At 41.5% G+C, this 22,489-nt stretch overlaps 1 protein-coding gene across 5 annotated transcripts in view; it reads left to right on the top strand.

The window, feature by feature from the left end:
* Positions 1-4,821, top strand: part of NR5A2 (nuclear receptor subfamily 5 group A member 2) — a 136,804-nt gene extending 131,983 nt beyond the window's left edge. For all 5 annotated transcript variants that reach the window (XM_019430732.2, XM_019430740.2, XM_019430764.2 and 2 more), the window contains one exon: positions 1,475-4,821. In XM_019430732.2, the coding sequence (XP_019286277.1) occupies positions 1,475-1,722 (248 nt within the window). In that variant the 3' untranslated portion in view covers positions 1,723-4,821. The remainder of the gene's footprint in view (positions 1-1,474) is intronic.
* The last annotated feature ends 17,668 nt before the right edge of the window (positions 4,822-22,489 follow it).

The raw sequence follows: 22,489 nt of genomic DNA, 5'->3' as shown, positions 1-22,489 counted from the left end.
TGAGTTCGAGCCCCATGTTGGACTCTGCTGACAGCTCAAAGCCTGGAGCCTGTTTCAGATTCTGTGTCTCCCACTCCCTCTACCCCTCCCCCACTCACACTCTGTCTGTCTGTCTCTCTCTCTCTCAAGAATAAACATTTAAAAAATTAGAAAAATTAAAAAAAAAAAAAAAGCATTTGGAGATACCAAAGTGGACATGCACACATGTACAGGCTAAGTTTAACAGCCAAGTTTAGTGGCAAAAATATTGGGTATGAGTTACTATGGTAACTATTAACTGAGTTTAGTACATTTAACCTTTTAATCATAGTGTTATGTGGTTTTCTTCAGAACCATTCTTATTTATTTTTGTCCAATTAGAACATAAAACAGGGCTGGAGCGGTCCGCATCTGTTTACTTTCTTAGCGTGGACGTATGTAAACACACATATCTATATTTTTTTTCCAGAGGCTTCTATATACACATTGTATAAAAGTTGCAGTTAACGTAAATAAACTCCAGAAGAGAAATTCCAACATAACCATTTTTCCCGTGCTCATTGTCTGTGTATGCATTTGTATGTTGGTCTGTCTTTTTTTGACTCTGTGTTTCTCCCTTATTCAATATTTATAAGGACCTCTAGGGCAGATGCCTTAAAACAACTGGATCATCACCAGGAGTTAGGTTGAATGAATTGCCTGTGTCCATGTTCTGTGTCTGAGTGACCCAGGACCAGAAGAAAAAAAAAAAGAAAAAAAAAGCAAAGTTATCAGACTTATCAGACTTTGAAGCCACATTCAGGTTAAAGGGCACCGGCCATCCTGGCACATATTCTGCCTAAAGGACAAGGCTTTCATTTGATAAAGATCATTAGTCACTGAGATATATATTTTAGAGAGTTCCCAGTAGCGAATATTCTGTTGGCAGTCACTGGGGTGTACCAGATGGTTCATTAGCATAGGCTAGACAAGTCAAAGGCTTTCAGAATCATTTAGAAAATGTCAAACAGAAACAAGAACCCTGTCACTTTTTATTAGAATTAACTACATCATACCCTGGACACAGATTTCACCTTGGGTCAGAAAAATTAATACAGAATTATATGAATTGTGTAATATACTGGGTTAAGATAGGTCTTTCTCCAGGGACTCATTTGCTGGCAATATATTATGATCCCTCTACTTTAGGAATCCTCAAACCTTTCCTTTTGTAAGATATGAAAAGAGTTGACCTTGCTCAAAATCCATTGGTGTCTAATTGATTTGAGGTATATGCAGAATTTCAACAAGACATTCTTCTAAAGCTCTTTTGTGATCATTTTCCCAGGAAGCTTGGTGAGTGGGGCTTACTGAATATTCAGCAGCATATAAAGTATGCTTTATGTCAGGAGGAAAATACATCCATTAATTGAACACACCGCTGTAGTAAATAGGAATTAAAAAGCCATTAAAATATTGTGCTTTTTTTTTTTTTTTTTTTTTTTTTTAAATCCAGACGTCAAAAACCTTGAGAACTTTCAGCTGGTAGAAGGTGTCCAGGAACAAGTCAATGCCGCCCTGCTGGACTATACAATGTGCAACTACCCGCAGCAAACAGAGAAATTTGGGCAGCTACTTCTTCGATTACCCGAAATCCGGGCCATCAGTATGCAGGCTGAAGAATACCTCTACTATAAGCACCTGAATGGGGATGTCCCCTATAATAACCTCCTCATTGAAATGTTGCATGCAAAAAGAGCTTAGGTTACAACCCTGAGAAGCTCTGCTTTCAAAACAAAAAGAGATTGGTGGGGGGAAAAGAAGAACAGAAGTTAAAAAAAAAAAAAAAAATACTCTGAACTGCTCCAAGCAACACTAATTAAAAACTTGGTTTAAAGATATTGAATTTAAAAAGGCATAATAATCAAATACTTAATAGCAAATAAATGATGTATCAGGGTATTTGTATTGCAAACTGTGAATCAAAGGCTTCACATCCCCAAAGGATTCCATGTAAAAGACATTATAATGGAGTGAATTGAACTCACGGATGGATACCAACACCATATCAGAATAAAAACGGACAGAACAATTCTTGTATATTTAAACTGATCTCCGCTGTGAAGAAATTGAGGAACTGATCTGTGTTGTTAATTAGGCTTATACAGCAGGGGATTTGAGCTTACAGAATTCCTCCATGCTAAAGCTGAACTAAAACAACTCAAAAACCCATCAGCTACACCTGTAATAGCCCTTCCCTCTTCCTTCAAGGACCCAGCACCTTCTATCCTGTGATCACGGAATCTGTCCTTACGGACTTGTGCTCAGCCACGCCCACTCATAGCTCCACCAAATCATGAAAAGCATAATTTTGAATGTCTGTGTCTTAGACCTGCAAACAGCTAATAAGAACAGTCTATTAATATGTTAGCTTGCCATTTTAAATATGTTCGGGTTTGTTTTGTCATGTGTTCATAATGTTAAAAAAAAAAAAAAAAGAAGAAGAAGCAGGCAGTATCCCTCTTCTGATCTTATGTAAGCATTAATACTAAGGGAAAGGACTACAAACTTTTAAAGCAAATGCTCCATAGCTAAAGCAAGCTAGCCCTTATTTCTGCTACTGTTACTGAACCGTGGCTTTGGCGTTGTTGGATTTCGTAACAATTTCTCACCAAAAGGCTTCTTAGGGTACATCCGTCTTTTTAACCATCAAAGTTTGTAGTTCATTTAAAAATAAAACCTGAAGCGTATTTTGCTGGGATGTCAAATAGTCACAGTGCTAAGTAGTTTAAAATAAAACCGAAGCATGTTAAGCTATGCAAAAAGAAAGAAAAGGGTTGGCTAATAAATGGCCTCAAGTCTCATGCTTGTTGCAATTGAACATCCCCTAAACATAGAATGGAAACAGTGATTTTTACATGTGGATGGAAAAGATGATAAAGCAATTCAAAATCTTCCCCGAAAGGGAAAGGAAGAGGGTGATGCTGACCTTTCAAAGTCATAGACCAAAGTCTGCTCTAGAACAAATATTGAAGTACTAAGAATTGCAAAACAATATCTCCCAACGACAATAGCAGTATTATTAACGTGTGATGCCACAGGTATGGAAGTCTTGCCTTATTTCACAATTCCGAGAGGTAGCTGTGCAGACGTGGATCAACATTTGTTTAAAATAAAGTATTAATACTTTAAAGTCAAATAAAAGATAGTGTTTACATTCTTTAGGTCCTGTGGGGGGAGGGGAGGGAACTATGATATCACAAAATAGCTAAAGCAGTAATTTCCTTAATGTTATTTTTCTGATTGGTAATTACTTTTCACAGTACCTAATTATTGTATGTCGTGAGACACTAAAATCAAAAACGGGAATCTCATTTAGACTTTAATTTTTTTGAGATTATCAGCGGCACAATCACTTGTAGAAACTGTAAAAAATAAATATCTCCTAGTCCCTTAATTTTTTCATAAATGTTTCAGGCTTTTGAATAGTTTATTTATATTGTATATCATAGTTTCAACTGTAGACAATTATGATGCTAATTTATTGTTCCTTGGTTTCACCTTTGTATAAGATATAGCCAAGACTGAAGAAACCAAATATATGTGTTTACTGTAGCATGTTTTCAAGTTAGTGGAACATAGTTCAGGGACAGAAAAGGGTCTTAATGAATTAAAATCATTCACTTGATTAAATGTCTGTAAATCTTCATAATTCTTCCTGTAGTTTATTTAATATCTATTGTAAATTATGTGACTTGTAGTTTCCTCTGATTTCAAGTAAATTTAACAGGGGTGGAGTCTTACCTGGTTTCCTTTACAAGCATTGTAAGTTGTATACCAAAGATATTAGTTACTACTTCTCTGTCTACAAAAAGGGTTATTTTATTATTTTTCTTAATCTCCTCTAATATTCGTCCACATGAAGGGTACACATTCCCTAAGCAGAGTGTCCACAGCTCCTCATGCAAAATCTCAGTCACCTGTAATCATGGCTCAAAGGGCAATGAAAAATAGCCGACCAGAGTCAATATGCAAAGCATGAAATGGATTAACAGCATCATTATTCTCTCCAGTTAAAAACCGGGTTGGTTAGAAGACATGCGGAGAGGAATGGGTGTTGTTAACCGTTACTGAAATGGTTCCATCATGTATGTGCACCTTGGGTGGTGGCAGTTAGGAGATGTGTGGGATAGTTATTTGGAGGGTCTTTAACATTGCAAAACAAAACAAAACAAAAAAAACCCCACCCAAATATATTAATTCTGAAAGTCCATGTTTTCTTATTTTAAATAATGGAGTACTCCCCACTGAATATTAAACCTAAAAAAAAGTCAAATATTGGTATGTTGTTAACCTAGTAAATTACATCCTAAGTACACTTAGAAAGACGGGCAACACGGACAGTTACATTCACACTTCTGGTATCATGAAGAACAGAAGTTGATAAGCAGGAATGCGCCCCAGTCAACGTCTGTGGCCCATCCAAAGTTGGCAAATGAAATTTCTCTAGTGTTCATTAGTGACCAGTTTGTAACCAGACATTTCCTTAGCAACTGCCTTATCAATTACAAGATTTATCAGTAAAAGCAGACTCAAATATAAACGTTTTTGGCTTAGCCTGGTTTATTATAGTTGGTCTATGTGTGTAAACAGACAATCTGTAATGTCTGAATATTTGTATTACAGATCTTCTGCAGCTACCTTGGACCTGAATCCATGCAATGTTTAGAGTGTGAAGTCAGTTACTTGTTGACGTTTTCTTACTGTATCAGTGAAATACATATTGTCATGTCAGTTCTTGCCAGGAATTTCTCAACAAAATGGAATTTTTTTTCAGTATTTCAATAAATATTGATATGCCCAGCCTGATAATTTTTAAAAGTTTTTATGCTGTCCTCTTTCTATTACATACTAAAGCGTCCAGTAATTTAGATACTTGAGTAGGAATGGAGTCAAAAGAATTCCACATGAACAGATCCTTTTCCCTCTGTAGATGTTATCTGGAGAAGTCTTGTCCTTGGTTGGCTACTTGAAGCATTAAAGTCAATCTGTTCATCACATCTCTACACATGAAATAAAGCATTTCATATTATTTACTGTCATAACTGATGGGCAGAAAAATCTCATAGTGTCTATATTTTTTGTCTACCCTGTGCTGTAAGAACTTTACCAAGTGCCTTGTTAATTCAAGTGATCTTCAGAACAGCTCCATTTGGTATTATTATGTACCTCTTAAAGCTTCTTGCACAGACTGAGAAACTAGCCAGTGAAGGAGCAGTGATTTGAACCCAAGCAGTTTGGCTCCAGGACTCATGTTCTTAAAATGCTACACCACACTGTCTCTAAACCAGGGTGACACTTAGGATTTATCTCAAAAGGAAAAGATATGAAATAAAATCAAATCACTGCCGAGGATACAGATATCAATAAATTGGAAATCTAAAAGCCTTTAACACTTTCTGGAGTTTAACCCTGAAAAGTAACATGTCTATCTCCTAGAAAGTAGCCCCCTTCAGGACCATGGAGCCTTTGGAGATGTTTACAAAATCCATTTTGGTAATTAATAATTACCCCTGCTACAAAATAATGCAAGGGCCACAAAGCCATACGCTTATGAAACATTGTGATTCAGGGGAAAGCCACCTCCTTTTGCCCTGCCTTTGCCTTCCCTACCCCTGTCAAGATTGGCACAAGTCACCATCCCTTTGCCAAGCAGACACTGATTTTTCTTAGGTTCCTGCTAAAAGCTACCAAGGACTCAGATTCTACACCATATGTAGGGCCAGGTAGATTACAGAACTAAGATTTTTAAGCACCTAGATAGTGGCCTATAAAACACCTCCCTCATCAACCTCTTACCAGGAAGAACTTAATAAAAAAAAATTATCCTTGCTGACATCCCATGGAATTTGAAGATGTATATTCATATTTAACTGAATTATAATTTGCATACAGAAGAGTGTACAGTTGATACATTCTTACATATGTATACACCCAGGCAACCATCACATAGGTACAGCAAAGTATAGAACATAAACTTTTAAAATAATGTATTTATAAGTGGTTATGCACATTTGTTTTTTAATTTGGCAGAGAGAGAGTTTCTACAAAGCCCAACCCAGCAGCCGGCAGAGGTCATTCTGATGAGAGCAGAGGCCTCACTCCCCAAAGAATAACACTCATGAAGTTGCTAAATCCATCAGCATGAGGGAGCCCCAAGAAAAAAGTGGCTCACGTTGACGTGCATGTGATTGTTATATTTGATATTCACGATAACTTTGAAGAGGTTTGTACCTTTAACTAAGTTTGACGTTCAGTTTGAAACCATCTCTGATGTATATTTTTTATGAGAAACATGTGGAGAGTTTGCTCAACATAACACAGGTCAAAATGCTGCAATACTTAGTGATCTTGACATTTCCCTGGAATAATGAAGACCAATTTTCCTTAACACTGAACAGGAAATGTATAGTTTAGTCACTCAAAATATATATTCTTGAAATACTTTAACTGTTTCACATAGGCATTTGTTTTATTTTAAGTTGGGAATTAATAATTCAGTGACTGATATCAGGCAGTAATTGTGACTTGTTTGCAGAAAAACTTAAGAACCAATCTATGAAACGTTGCACGTTTAATTGTTGGGAAAGGGGCAAAAGGAGGTGTAATTAGACTGATCACCGAGTGTCCCCAATATGAATTTGACACTAAACACCTAAAAAACCAAGAAACCAGTAGACTTGAGCATGTTGGACCCTTCACACCACACCTGAGCTCTGGCCAGTGTCTTTCACACCCAAGGTTGCCCCAGGAGGCATTATGGATCCCAGACCAGATTCCCTGGGCCACTAGATCTGAAACTGTTCTCAGGACCATGTCAATATCAGGACCATCTCATCAACGGATGAGACTGGAGTTGCCCTCCCATGGAGACAATGTGTTGATACCTGATTTGCATCTAACTCTTGAACTTTATGAACCACAGATCACAGCACTCTTGTTTCACTTGATCCAACAGCAGCCCCCTGTCCTTGGCTGGCTCTGTCAACCCCACCTCTGAGGAGGAAGCCCAGCCCAGTGACCTCTGACAGGGCCCTGGCCTCCAGCACTTTTAGTGACAAGAATTGAAGCCCTTCCAGATTCCCCTTGACCTGGGGCCACGCCTGCTTCAGGCTCCTTGCCAGCTTTTCTTCATGCACCTCTCCTGCCTTCCACATTGCCCCTGTATCCAGGTCCTACCAGTTACTTTCCGTAACTGTCTCAAATCAACCCTTTCCTCTTCCCTGCAGCTGTAGATCAGGCCCTTGGCGTTTCTTGCCTAAAATTACACAATAGCCTCTGGGCCGGTCTCTTGCCATCAATCTCAACCCACTCCAAACCTCCCTTCCTACAGGTGCCAGTGCCACCTCCTACCCCAGAGCTAACCATGTCACTCCTTCACTTCCAGCCCTCTGGTACCTAATATCTGCAAGAAAAAGTTTCAGCCCACACCTTCCCCTAGGATGGCACCTCAGACCTGTTAGCACACAGCATCTGCGGGCCTTCCCAGACTCCACTCCCAACACATACCAACACACTGAGCTACTCGCCACCCTGAGCATCACCTGCTCTTTCCTGCCTCTGCACTTCCAGGCATGTTCCCCAATGGCCTAGCAAACTCAGACAAGACTTGGACAAATCTTCCTAGCTGCCGCATCCCATGCAAGCCTCCCCATCAAAGTCAAAAGATCCCATTTCTAGGCCCTAGACCTCTGATGTGAATCCTAGTCTAGTCTCATTGTGTTTCTCTCCCAAGGCTGCCCCTCTAAGCTGTAAGCATGGGGCAAGGGCAGTGCTTGGGACAGCTCTAAGCCACTGGCCCAGTGCTGGGCATAGAGCAAGCGCCACACGTGATCTCCACAGAATAATTAAGGACATTGCTCCCCATTTGTCTCCGTGACATGGGACATCTTAGGGGGGCCAAGACCAAGATAATCTAGTGCTCATCCAACATGCTCATCCAACTCCAAACGTAGTATCACAAATGAATTCCGTGTTTCCTTCAGGGATGGTGCATACGTGTGACTGCATCTCAGCTCCCATCTTGAGATTTGAGCTCCCATCTTTTGTTAATCCAAAGACCGAGGCGGTGAGAATGGCATTGTATTTCACGGATACGAGGCTCTCAGCATCTCTGTGCACCATCTGAAGAAAGAACCGCAAAAGGGAGAGGAAATGTGCTTTGCAGCATCAGGGAGTAAAAAAATGGTAGTAAAATAGGTAGATATCATGGACAGGGAGAGTTTGACATAATATGAAAAAAAAAAAAAATAGAATGAAAGCTTTCCAAAAATGAAACCAATGCTATTAGAGGCTGGTGATTTTCCAAAAACTATTCCACCTAAAGCTGGAGGGTTGGGCATGTGATTCCCCCCGCAGAGGGCTGGGTCACCTTTAATGACCTTCCAGAAGTGACAGTCCAAGATCCCAGCATGGCCATCCAAATAGACTGGTCCAAAATTTCAGGAAGGATCTTTTCCCTCACTTTTTCCCTCCAGGAAAAATTTGCTTGTGTCTTTGAAGTCTACTAGCATGATGAGACACTGACAGGCAAGATCCAGCCAACTCCAGAGACCTAAATGTATAAGAGATGAATTTACAAAGCTCATTTCAGTGTTTATGTAGGACGCAAGAGAGAAATCACATTCTGCCAAACATGTTAGACCAGCGCATCCTTACATCAGGCAGTAGTTAATGTTCTGAGAAAGAAAGGGTCTACTTTTTGAAAAATTCTATCCACGCATCCACAACTGCTTCTCCAACATCTGACCTGTATTGGGAGGTGGCTCATGGTGGTGGAGAAGCTGGTTGCCCTACATACACCTCCTCTGTGAGGGGCAAGATGCTCTGGGGCTAGAGGAGATATCCTCATCTGGTTGCTGGTCCTTGTCCCATCTTGTACTTACAGCCTTCCCTACCATCTGACAAAAGAGAGCAAATTAAAGAGGTTTCACTAGAGAAACCCAGGCTATCCATAAAAAATGTCTTAACTGAAAGAAAAACAATGTGTTTATTAATCCAGTCTTTCTCACCTGAAAAATATTAATTGAGCCTCTACTATGTTCTAGGTAATGATCTAGTTAAGGAAATGCATATGTAGAAGGCATACTGGAAATAATTCATGAAAACAACAGCATCTATTTACGTGCTATACAGTATGACAGACTTGACCGCTGTCTCCCCCGAATCCACCCCCCCCTTTTTCCCTGGACACAGGGCTACCAGTTAAAGACTACATTTTCCACCCTTTTTTACAGGTAGGTGTGACCATGTGAGCAAGATGAGTCCGTGACAATGGAATGTGAACAGAAATGATAAGAGCAACTTTTCAGTTTTCTCCAACTTTAGAGACAGTTCACCTTACCTGGGCTTTGGCTCCTATCCCCTTCCCTGGTTGAATCCCAGATGTGGCAGCAATCCAGATGACTGGGGGACTGAGGAGCAAAAAGATGGAGGTACCTGGGTCCCTCAGTGACCTGGTGAATAGTGTCCACTGGCCAGACTTAGGCAAGAGAGAAGCAAACTGTTCTTATTTAAGCCACTGTATTTAGGGCTCTCTTTGTTTCAAAAGCTTGTCATTTACCCTAATATACAAAAATGATTTCATTCAATCCTCAAGAAAACCCTATTTATGACTAAAGAAACTGGAGCTTATAGAAGTTAAATGACTTGCCCAAAGTCCTAAAGTTAGTAAGTGTTAGAGCAAGGGTTCAAACACTTCTGTTTGATTCCAAACCCCATACTTTTTTTTTTTTTTTTCCAACGTTTTTTATTTATTTTTGGGACAGAGAGAGACAGAGCATGAACGGGGGAGGGGCAGAGAGAGAGGGAGACACAGAATCGGAAACAGGCTCCAGGCTCCGAGCCATCAGCCCGGAGCCCGACGCGGGGCTCGAACTCACGGACCGCGAGATCGTGACCTGGCTGAAGTCGGACGCTTAACCGACTGCGCCACCCAGGCGCCCCTCAAACCCCATACTTTTAACCACTTGGCTATAGCACCTTCCTGAAAGCACAAACCAAGGCACCCTGCAAGACCAACATTTATTTCATTAAATGAACATTTTCTTTAGAATTCAAAACGCATACTGGTGACATTTTTTAAAGTTATGGCACCAAAACACAATTTTTTTCTTTGCCTCAACAAGAGCCTGAATGAGCTCCCTTATAACCGTTGACATCTATAATAGGTATCAGTTGGGTAAGCGTCTGACTTACCCTGGGTGGCTGTTTGGTTAAGCATCCGACTTCAGTGCAGGTCATGATCTCATGGTTCATGGGTTCAAGCCCCACTTTGGGCTCTGTGCTGACAGTTCAGAGCTTGGAGCTTGCTTCAGATTCTGTGTCTCCCTCTCTCTCTGCCCTCCCCCACTCACACTCTGTCCCTCCCTCTCTCTCAAAAATAAACATTAAAAAAAAAATAGCTGTCAATTGCTCAATGCCTTGGGAACATCCTCAATGCAAAAATTCTTTGAGTCTCACATAAATGAGAATTTAGGGTGAACATTTATTTCTGCCCCGTCTTAACAGAAAGCAGCATCCTAACCACTACCCTTCACCCAAATATTCGTGCTGACCATGTTGTAACTTTAAGAGCTACCTTAATTCTCTCACACCCCAGTTTGACTAGTAGTTTCCCTATTTATTTTATCACAAAAGTATTTGAAAAACATCCTATATGCATTAATTGTGGAGGACTGTGTGAATCCGAAGCAATCGTGTTTACAAAGAGAAAACATTTTGTGCTTGTCATTTCTACTCATACTCCACTGCCATGGGCCCAGTTATGAAAGTATTCACCATTTTAAAAAAAAAAATCTTGTCCTAAGGATTTTCCCCCAGAAACAAATTAGGACTGGCCAAAGCTCCCTGCTATAGACGTGGAATGAGCTTCTATAAATAAGTGTGGAAACACGTGTTACATTGCCCCTGAGTGTTGCCATAACAGGTTTTATTTCCCCTCTGCCCCTGCCTTGTGGCCTTGTGTTATTTGAGTGTCAAACGTTCCTATGACCATTGTGTGGCCTGGATTCCAGCCAAGCTCCCTGGGCAATGCCCGGCCAGTGCTCGCTCATCCTCCCACCTCCCTTAAAGGAGCCTGAAAGTGGGGTGACCGCCTGGGGGAGAAAGAGGAGTCCTCACGTCTCTTGACATGGGCTGCCAGACACACATGCCAGACTATTCCACCCACCCGGCACCCAGTGTTGTTCATGAAAACAGGGACAAGGAGGACGGACAAAGATCTCATCCTTAAAAGTGCCGAGCCCCTATTTAGTTAAATCGTCTCCTTTTAGTCACACAACAACTCTACAACATGGATGTTATCGTAGTTGTGTTGTGGGTTAAATACTGCGCATCTCCTGAGGTCACACAGCTGGTAAGTGGCGAGGCCGTGACTCAAACTCAGCTCCAGCTGAACACAAAGCCCCAGCCTTTCACCGCAGAGCCACGAATTTCATTTTGGATTCCTACAGAATCTATGAAAAACACGTGGAAGAGAAGGATGTCAATCTCCACATCTGTATCTTCATTCCATCACCACGCTGCCTGACCCCTTGAGACAAATCTCCCTTTTCTCAACTGCAGTTGAAGTACATATATACAGAAAAGGCAGGAAACACACCGTTGCCACATGATTATTTCACACCTTTAAAAATAATCCCTTTATTGGGGCGCCTGGGTGGCTCAGTTGGTTGAGCATCCAACTTCGGCTCAGGTCATGATCTCGGAGTTTGTGGGTTTGAGCCCCATATGGGGCTGTGTGCTGACAGCTGAGAGCCTGGAGACTGCTTTGGATTCTGTATCTCCTTCTCTCTCTGCCCCTCCCCTGCTCATGCTGTCTCTCTCAAAAATAAATAAACATATCATTATTCACTCTAACACTAGCTGTAAATTGTTGCATAGTAGTACATCCTATGGATTCATTTAAATAATTTGTTATTTATGAATATTAATTTTTTTCTGTTATATAAATAACATATGACAACAATCTTTATTGCTTAGTCTTTGTGCATGTCCTAATTATTTCCTTAGAAGTTAAATTGCTGGTTCAAAAGTACTTCCCTCTTTAAGACTTAGGGTACAAATTGTCATCTTGCTCTCCAAAATGTTTGGATCTATACTCCTACCAGCACTGTTAAGAAAAACTACTACTCCAAGCCCCACCTTACCTTTTTTTCAATATTTAAAATTTGAAGATGAAATATGACATCTATTTATAAGTTGATTCCTAAATGTTATTAAGTGCGAAAAGCAGATTGTGAAATAATGAGTGTAGCATGACCCCAGGTAACATTTTGTAGGGAGATATACTTAGAAGAAAGATTGGAAAGATTAAAAAGAAAGAGATGCCAAAATATTAATAGTAGTTATCTTTAGATAGTGAGATTTACATAATTTTTTTTCTTGGTAGCTTTTTATTTTCTATAACTCCTGTAATGAATATTTATTATATTTGTAAAAAAGATAAAAAATGTTCTAAGTCCTTGAATAAATAAAGAAAATAGTGAAACCAGAAAATAAATAAATAAATAAATAAACATAAAAAATGTTTTTAAATAATCACTTTGGCATAACTAAGCACAAAATAAAAGTGGCTCAATGATTTCTGCTTCTTATCCTTGTTTTCTCTTCATTTACTCTCGCTTCATTCCATTTTCATGTAAAAAGAAGTCAAAGGAGGACCTGATTTATTTTCCACACTAAAATGCAGGTACCTTACCCAGCCATATTGGTGCCTGAAATGTTACTAGTCGAAGAGAATTTTATGGAAGGTGCAACATTTAAATGCGGATACCGCTTACAAAGGTGTAAAAGGCTGAGCAATAGGAGACTACTGACAGATGAGAACTGGGAACTAGTCAGCCAAGGGAGATTCCCAGGGCGGATCAGCGAGAAGACAAGGGCCTAGAAGGGACAAACAGATGAGCTCAAAACACGGAGGGATTTGGAAAAAAAAGAGAGAGAAAGAGAGAGAGAGAGAGAGAAAAGGAAGTGTGATTAGGCTATCACACTGAAAAAAGAAAAATCATGTCATGTAGGACCCACCAGGTAACAATAAGAAGTGTAATTCTTTTTCCTAATGTTAAAGCTGTCATTGTATTACCTCATTCTGTGCAAAACTATGGCCAAATAAGGTATCAATGTGTTGGGAGTTGAAATCAAGTGATTTTATATATATGTAATTTTTTTTTTTGGCTCTACAGAAGCATCCACAGAACTTCCTGCGTTTATTTTCACGAGGTGCAGCAAGAGCTTAGCTGGCACTAGGCAAGTCAAAAGAAGGGGGTTTCCATCCAACTTTGATTTATGATCCACAGAGATGCCAATTTCCTGTTTTTGAAGCAGTGCGGAAAACTTTCCCAAATATAATCTGATATGCAACAAAGCCTCCTAACAGATGTGAAGATACGAGAAAGGATCCAAAGCGCAACGGTGGGTAAGCACTGTTTTAATCTTAAGGAAGGGACTTCAGGGAAAATTGGGACTACAGATATTTTTATGTGTTTGAAAACAATTCATTATAATTACAGGGGAATAGGGAAACTCAAAGCCTGCTTCTTTTGTAATCAGTTAGTAAAATACTTGTTATTAATCATGTACGTTTGCTTCTGAGCTCTCCAAGCAAAATAAAGACACGTGGTCTCCCTACGATCTCTCCATTGGGGATTTCTCAAGAGGTCGGGGATGGCAAGTAGGTCCTGTCATCCTATCCATGCCTACACAGGAGTCTATGACTTCAGTGGCACAGGTGGTCAAGGCTTCGTTCAGCTCTTGGTTAGGAGTGTGATGTGGCAGAAGGAAAGGACAGTGGCTTTGCAAAACATGTGGTGAGGGGCACCTCTGCCACTTGTATATCTGAGGACATCCAGAGAAACCCTGAGGCTCCTAGAGATGGAAGGTCACAGGAGAGAGAAGGCAGCTTGCTTTCTCTCTCACAAAATGACTAAGTGAGAAGGCTCTCACTTTTCCTCACTGCCCATCTTCACATTCCCCACTGTGTTGCCAACTACCCTTCAATCAGGTTACTGTGCTCCCCAAACCAGCTAGTACTTGGTCTCCAGGTTGCTGAATCTTGCTCGACATCTTTGCCTGGACAATTTCAGACATGTACTTTCTTGATCAGAGTAAAGTAAATTGGCTACTTATCCACCCATGGTCAGGGGCTTAAGGGAGCTGTGATCCAGGTCCCGGCCCAGATGCCCAAAGGCAGTGATCTTTCCTTTCCGTCCTCTCTCCTTACTTCCTTTGTAGTGAATTGCTGTGCTCTCAGAGAGAAAACAGGACTTACAAAATTTCAGTCACAAATCTCCCAGCATAAACAAAACACACATCAGGAGTACTGTGCCATCACATGGCTCCAGTGCATTAAAAAGGAATGGAAAGTCTACCGAATGCCTGTTTCTTCTGCCATGAAGTTTTGGGTGGCCAAGCTCTCCACCAGGGACCTAAGCCAGCTCATTGCTTTAGCTTCTTTTAACTCAATATCTACTCAAAATAGATAGTCAGTAAATGTTTCTTGGATTGAACAAAATATTTAATTGCTTTTCTTATGACCGACGTATACTTGAAAACATAAATAATTTGAAAAGCAGTACTAATGGTCTATCTTTCCCCTTGAAAAAGGAATACATGCTCTGATTTGTATGAAAATCTTCCTCTTTGCTTTTCATATAACTGCTTTCAAAGCATCTAACCATCAAAAAGAATCTAACCATCATAAATTGCACTATCACTGATAATTTCAGTATCATCAGATTCTTAATTATCCAGGATAAAGAAAATATGACTTAGAAAACAATTCTGAAAGCTATTATCATCCCAAACATGAAAAGCTACTTGGTTTTTTATTGTCTATTAATTCACCATGAATGTTCACATTGTTTGAAAGTTAAAGCCAACAATAGCCTTGCACTTAAGATATAGGTACTATTAGCTTCCTGAGCCCTTGCACGTTGTTACATCAGAAACAACGTAAGTTTACATTCTTACTTGGGTGAATATGTTCTTTGGCCACTCTTTGACCTGAGAATCCAAGTGAGAAATACCTTGTGGCTTCAAATTTCATATCAGCTCATCACACATAAGTTGCGAGACCCACTATTATTTTATTTACCATTAAAAAGGAAACGTGCTGGGGCACCTGGGTGGCTCAGTCGGTTGGGCGGCCGACTTCGGCTCAGGTCATGATCTCGCGGTCCGTGAGTTCAAGCCCCGCGTCGGGCTCTGTGCTGACAGCTCAGAGCCTGTATCCTGTTTCAGATTCTGTGTCTCCCTCTCTCTGACCCTCCCCCGTTCATGCTCTGTCTCTCTCTGTCTCAAAAATAAATAAACGTTAAAAAAAATAAATAAAAAAAATAAAAAGGAAACGTGCTTCTGCTATCTCTGTAAGACATACCCTGACTTGAAAGAACCTTAACTGTAAACAGGTATGTCTTAGAAGTGATGATACAAAGTGTCCCTTGCTACAGGTTCCTCACGGTCAGAAGTCCAGATCCTTGGACCGTGGAAGGATAAAGCACCAAGCACTCTACCTGTGACTAGCATCCATATAAAATTACCAATGGATTTGTCTTAGGGTTTATATATTTATTTCCATATTCAACAGATAGTCTTCTGTACCTAGTACATGGGTTAGACACCATTCCTGCCCTCAAGGACTTACAGTCTAGAAATATATGACTTTAGGTTAGGCCAGGGGTCAGCTAACCATGGCCCATGTGCCATACGCAGCAGGTCTGCTTTTGTAAACTTTTGTCACAACACAGCCACACACATTTAGATATCGTCTGCTTCCGCACGACAATGGCTGGACAGTTACAACAAGGACCACACATTGCCTGCAAAGTCTGAAATATTTACCAACTGGTCTTTTTCAGAAAGTCTTTGCTGCCCCCTGGTTTAGGCTAAGGGCTTGGAGTTATACCTGGGTCACTTAAAAAACCTTCACTTTGGGGCACCTGAGTGGCTCAGTCAGTTAAACGTCCAACTCTTGATTTCAGTTCGTGTCATGATCTCATGATTCGTGGTACTGAGCCCTGTGTTGGGCTCTGTGCTGACAGCTCAGAGGCTGCTTAGGGTTCTCTCTCTCTGCCTGTACCCTGATCATGCTCTCTCTCTCTCAAAATAAATTAAAATTTAAAAAAACCCTTCACATTGGAAACAATTATTCCATCAGTTTAAAGTGGCACAGACTTCAAAGTCTAAAAAGGAAAATGAGAAAGGGAATAAACAAAGAGGATATAATCATAATAGAGAATAAACAATAATGACTAAGAACTTTCTGCTCTCTCTTCTTCTTGCTTCTAACACGTAGTCTTCTGAGTTATACCAACATTGGTAAGGAAAGAAAGATCTATTAATCCGACAATGTTGCAGTTTATTAGCAAGTCTGGCACTCAATTTTACAAAGAAAGAGTTGAGCGCGTGTAGGTAACATCAGATGTAATGACAATGGACTTGAGCCACTCTCCAATAATCTTTATCAATGGCACCCCTTGATGCCTGCTTTTTGTGCTGTCATTCATTCCATCATAGAACCAGTATTTTCTATGCAATTACTATATGCTAGCCTGTTCTGGTGACTAGGATGTAGCAGTGAACAAAACAAATCCTCTACCTTACAGAGTTTGAATTTTAGTGGGAAGAAACGAAAATAGGTAAAATGATAAATATGTACTATAGTAAGGAATGGCAAAAAGTACCAAGATGAAACTAAGTAGGATAAGGAGATAAAAAGTGATAGTGGGTGGGAAAGATGGAAGAGTTATGTGGTCAGGGAAGGACTCTACCATTTGAGAAAAAACCCAAAGAAAGCAGACAGAAAGCCATTTGGAAAGTTTCTCAGCAGTGGAAAGGATATGTGCAAAAGCCCTGAGGCAGAAGCCTTGGTGACTGGGCTTGAGAAACAACAGCCAGGAGGCCTATGTGCAGGAGCACAAAAGTGAAATGGAACAAGTTAGCAAGAAAAGATGAAGTTAGAGAGGATGGGGGTTCTTGCCGGGCATAACGAGGATTTGAATGTCCTGCAGATTGAGATTAGCAGCCATCAGAGGATCTGGGGCAGAGGACGGCATGATCTGACAACTGAGTGGAGAATAGACTGTTGGGTGGTAGGTGGAAATAGGAAAATGGATAGGAGGCTCTTGTAACAGTTACGGCAAGAAACGAAGGTGGCTTAGATTAGAACAGTATTGGGAAGGGGCGCCTGACTGGTTTAGTCCGGAGAGCCCATGACTCTTGATATCTTGGGGTTCATGTGTTCAAGCCCCACATAGGTTGTAGAATTCACTTAAAAAAAAAAAAAAGAGCAGTATTGACAAAAGTGGTGAGATGCAGTCAGGTCCTGGGTACCTTCCAGAGGTGATGCCTAGAGGATTTGCTGGTGGATTGGATGTGAGGTCTTACAGAAAAAGATTGGCAAGGAAGTTAACTCATTCCTTTTATGAACAACTGACATTTCCTCGAACCTATATAAAATGTGGATACTTGTATCATTAGACAAATTAACTTGGTAATTTGATTTAAGCAAAACCTGGTAACATAATCTAAACAAAAGAGTGTGTTGTCATACAGATAAAATTTCAAGACAAATTGTTTAGCCTCCTTTTCCAACCAGGGGTCATCCTTACGCCCCTCCTACGAGGAAACAGATTATGAGTCATACTTTACTCATCCATGTGGTCTCATGTCCTTTTTACAGGCAGAAATTTCCTATATCTGCAATGGTATCAAATGCCAATGATAATTTATATTTTTCATAAAAAAATTACTCCTAAATTTAGCATACTAGAGTTTTACTAAAAACTTTTTACAAAATTGCTTAGAATAGTATACTGTTATTTCAGGGAAAAAATGGTTAAATTCTAGAAGTATTTTAAAAGAAACAAGATTGCATTACCTTCAGTTACCTATGGCAGTGCTTGTCAAACCTGAAGGTGCACACAGTCACCTGGAGATCTTACCAGAATGCAGATTCTGATTCGCAGGTCTGGGATGGGTGGGACACTGCATTTCTAACAAGCTGCCAGCTGATACAGATGCTACTGTCCTGGGACCACACTTCAAGGAGCTGAGACCTATAAACTAAGAAACTAGGCTAAGCGTAAATTAACTAAAGATGTCTCTTTTAGAACAAATATAGAAAATAGATAGGAACAATTTATTCAAGAAATATTTATTGAGTGCTTATAAACGATCACAAAGTGTATCAGATGCCGGGGTTCAGAGATGGAAGCCGGTCCCGGGTGTGAGGAATCTTCCAGTCTGAAAGGGAGAAACTAGATAAATAAACAATTACAACAGCCTTGGGTGCAGTGATAGGATCTTTGGGGGCCCAGAGAAAAGGTAGGGCAGGACGGGGTGGGTAATGAGACATGTGAGTTTCATCTTGAAATACACATAAGGAAGAGAACACAGAGGGAAAGACATTCCCGATGCAGGGAAGTGCAGGGGCACAGATATAGCCCCTGATAGCTCATAAATCCCTCTGTAATTGCAAATTGTTCGGCGTGACTGGAACACAAGTGCCTGTGGGGGAGGGTGGAAAATGAAGCAGAGGGTGGGCAACAAGGAGGACCAGAAGGCTGGAGGAGCCTGAAGGTGATGAAGGGTTTTCAAAGAGAATCAGGTTTGCATATTGAAGAGACCATGCTAGCCTCTAGCCGCAAGCCTTGGGATGTGGGGAGAAAGGACAGCAGGTGCCGTAAGAACCACTGAAACCCAGGCAGCTTCTTTCTAATTCGGGACTTGAAATATACACATTTTAAACCAAACAGTTTATGTGAACCTGATAGCCTGAATACTACACACAATAAAGGCTATGGAATATAATTAACATATCAGTGATTTGCAAATAGTGTAGTCATCTACCTAGGGCTTGAAGAAAGCTTAATTTCCAAAGACAAAAAATTTTTGACCTAACACAATCAATTTTCCCTGCAAAACTGGGAGGGTAAAATTCAAAATAATCTCTGCCCTAAAAATCACAACTTCCACATGGATAAATAAAATTCAGGGCTAAAAAAATCAATAAATCAAGGAAAAAAATAAAATAAAATAAGTAGCAATAAGAAGAGAAAAAAAAAACTCAGGCTGATGTAAAATGCTAGCTTTTTGCCCACCTGATTCATAACACTGTGTAGCCCCAATGTGACAATGCAGGTGACCAGGTACCAGCAGGGAGGGCCCCACGGGGCTTTGCTGTTGTGTGAGCACTAGCAACTCCAGTTAAAGCTGGCCAACAATTCAACTAACTGCGCTTTGATGAAACCGTAAACCGTATTAACACGTCACAGTTTGAATTCCTGTGAATGTTCGGTGGGATGCATGTATACGAGGGCAAATCATCCCGACTTCCAAGACTGCAATCTGCCTCCCAAATTGGAAGTGAAAGAGAGACAAATTCGGCCTCTGTTTGCAGAGGGGAGAAGAAAATGAGCCGGCAGGCAAAGGGTCAATATCCCGAGGCAGTGCAATTTGTCTGCAGCAGACAGGAGCAGGCTTGCGAGGGGGAGGCCCAGAGGCTCAATCAGAAACCACTGCGTGGCCCTCTGTCAAAGAGCCTGGCCACCCTGGGCTTTAATCCAACGGGTGAGACTCAGACTGTGGGCAGAAAGTCTAAATAAACATTACACTGATTAAGTAATCAGACACGGGCAAGTCAATAATGAGCAATTTTTAATATTTAATTATTTAATATTAAATGTAATACGGAAAGACCCAAGCACTGCCCCCGACTGTACTGTTTGCCCTTGTGTGGAGGCCACATTAAAATTCCAACTTGCATATTTAGATTCTCTGTAAATAAGGAGAATGATAATAAAAAAAATCACACAACAACAGTTTGCATCAGTCAGACATCTTAACCCCTCCTAATAAATTAATTGTATCGGTTCATTTGACCTGCTCCTCGTAACAATCCGGAATAAGGCAGGCAGGAATTATCTTCCACCCAGTTTTCAGAGAAGAAAACTGAGGTCCAAAGACAAGAAACATGTACCAAGTCACACAATGGTAGTACTTTTTTATTCCCTCTTCGTGGCTCTGTGTGACACTTAGTACTTGAGAAATCACAGGGCAAGTATCTACTCCTTCTACACCAGTTTGTGCTTTCAAAGTATAAACATATTCATATTGCCAAGAATATTGGAAAGTTTCACTTATGTTTTCCCACAGGTGGCAGTTCCTGCTTAGACTGATTGGTTTCCACACTCCTGAAAGCCATTTCCTTTCTGAATCATAGCAGAGTTGGCAATAGTTAAACTGTTTAGAAAGCCACTATTAAAACACAGCCATCTGTGCTGGGAACTAAGGATTGCAGAATTATAAGAGCACAACCTAATGGAGATGGCCAGGACAGTGGGAGCTGAGGGTGGCCCAGAACTGGGCCTTATGCACCCGCCATGTCCAACGTACTTGACCTCCTACACCCAGAGGAGGGGCCAAGGTGGACTCTGGCTCACCCGCAGGTATGAGGAAGAAGAGGGAGCCTTGTTCGTTCACAGCCATAGGCCACTCTTGCAGCTCCTTTTCATTCTCAGCCCAGTTTTCTCTGAGTTCACAAATACTTCCTCTAGACCTTCTGGAAAGGCCAGTCCAAAACCAGCAGGCTCCCTGAGTCTTCACGCGGAGCAGGATGTTACTTCCTTCCATTGGTCTTCATGGAAACCTCAAGGTCCCAGGACCCCACCCTGCCCATGGTTTCCAGTCTTTGCGGTGGTCAGTTTTCTGTGTCAACTTGGCTCAGCTGTAGCGCCAGTTACTTAACTAAACACCGATCTAGGTGTTGCTGTCAAGGTAGACGTGGGGAACATCTACAATCGGTTGACTTGAAGTAAAGAGATTATCCTTAATAATACGGTGGGCTTCGTTCACTCCATTGAAAGATCTTAAGAGCCAAAACTAAGGTTCCTGGGCAAAGAAGAAATTCTGCCTCAAGACTGTTGTATCAACTCCTTCCTGAGATCTCTGCCGGACAAATTTCAGGCCCGCAGCCCCTACAATTGAAACAATTTCTTAAAATAACTCTTTCTGTGTGTGCACGCGCACATGCGTGTTCATGTTTCCCGCGTACCTCAGTGTCGGGAGGAAGGAGATCCTGCTGTTTCTCCTTGCCGTGTTCAGACCTCTACTCGTACATGCTTTTGTCAAACTATGAAAAGACACGAGGGAGGTATCAGGACGAAACCTCCGTTCCTCTGAGACTCGTCCTCCAGCTCCACCACAGCCCCCTAGCAGAGGGGTTGGGGGCCACTACTGATGTCTTAGTCGCCCCGTGGCCTTCACAGAGACGGACTCTGGTCCCTAGATCACAGGCCTCTGCATCGACAGCCTCAGCTGCGATCACCTCCACCTGCATGCTTGTCTCTCACCCGTCCCAGTCCCCATGTCAAATGCCTACCCGCCTCCCTTCTTGAGCGTTGTCGCCCGAGCATCTCACACTCAGTGTGTCCACATCCAGTGGACACACTCCTCCCTCTACACTCAGTTCCCTTCACGAGTTCCCAAGTTCAATGTATGGCTCTCCCGCCCAACTAGTCATGCCAGCCCAAACTGAAAAAGCACATATGCCCCTTCTCCCTCATCTCTGTATTTCCGACTCATGACCAAGTCTTCCATAAATATTTCTCAAATGTGCTTTACATCTTCATCGCCCTGCCCCCCCCCCTTAGTTTGGTCTACCATTAACTCTCATTTAGACTGTTCCAAACTGTTGTTTTTGCTACAAAGGAGCCAGAATAATCTTTTCAAAATGCAAATCTGCTCATCGTCTCTGATTAAACCCCTTTAATGGGTTTTGTTACAAGGAAAAGCCCCAACCCCCCCCCCACCCCCACCGCCTCCAGGTCATGCCACACCATGCTTCCCCTCCACTCACTCTGCCCCAGTCCCTTGAACTCACCATGCTGTCCACTCTACCTGAATTTCTCTGTCTTCCTTCTTAGCTTAGGTAACCTCTGTTCATCCTGTAGGTCTGCCAGTTTATGTCCTCTGGGAGGCAGATGCCAAGATAGATTCAGGAGTACAGGAGATTTACCAGGGGGGGACTTCCATGAGGAATAAAGGGAAGGGAAGCAGGCATAAGCTGGAAAAGCCTCTTGAGCAACAAACAAGGGTGTGACCCTGTGGAAGACCAGAAGGAAGGAAAACCCGGGTGAGAGTACCCTCAAACTGCAGTCCGACGTCTGCTCTGAGGAAGCCTTAGCCGGGTCCATGAGGATGAACAGTCCATGGAGAGAGTGGTTTTGGCGTGAACGTTGTGTTGGGTCCCAAAGGTGCAGCAGCTGGAGGCTGTCAGCTGACTGCCCTTCTTCTAGCGGGACAGCCATGTGACATCCTCCAGGACGGCCACAGATCTCACCTTGAACTCTGCACATGTTTCAGCAAAAATACAAAAATGTTTCATGTATTTCAAGTTGATTCCTTAGGGGCGCCTGGGTGGCTCAGTTGGTTAAGCCTCTGACTTCTGCTCTGGTCATAATCTCAGTTCATG

The sequence above is a fragment of the Panthera pardus genome, unplaced genomic scaffold, assembly GCF_024362965.1.
Source record: "Panthera pardus isolate Hobbes unplaced genomic scaffold, ASM2436296v1 HiC_scaffold_21, whole genome shotgun sequence".
Lineage (NCBI taxonomy): Eukaryota > Metazoa > Chordata > Mammalia > Carnivora > Felidae > Panthera > Panthera pardus.
This window is presented reverse-complemented; position numbering and strand designations above follow the sequence as displayed.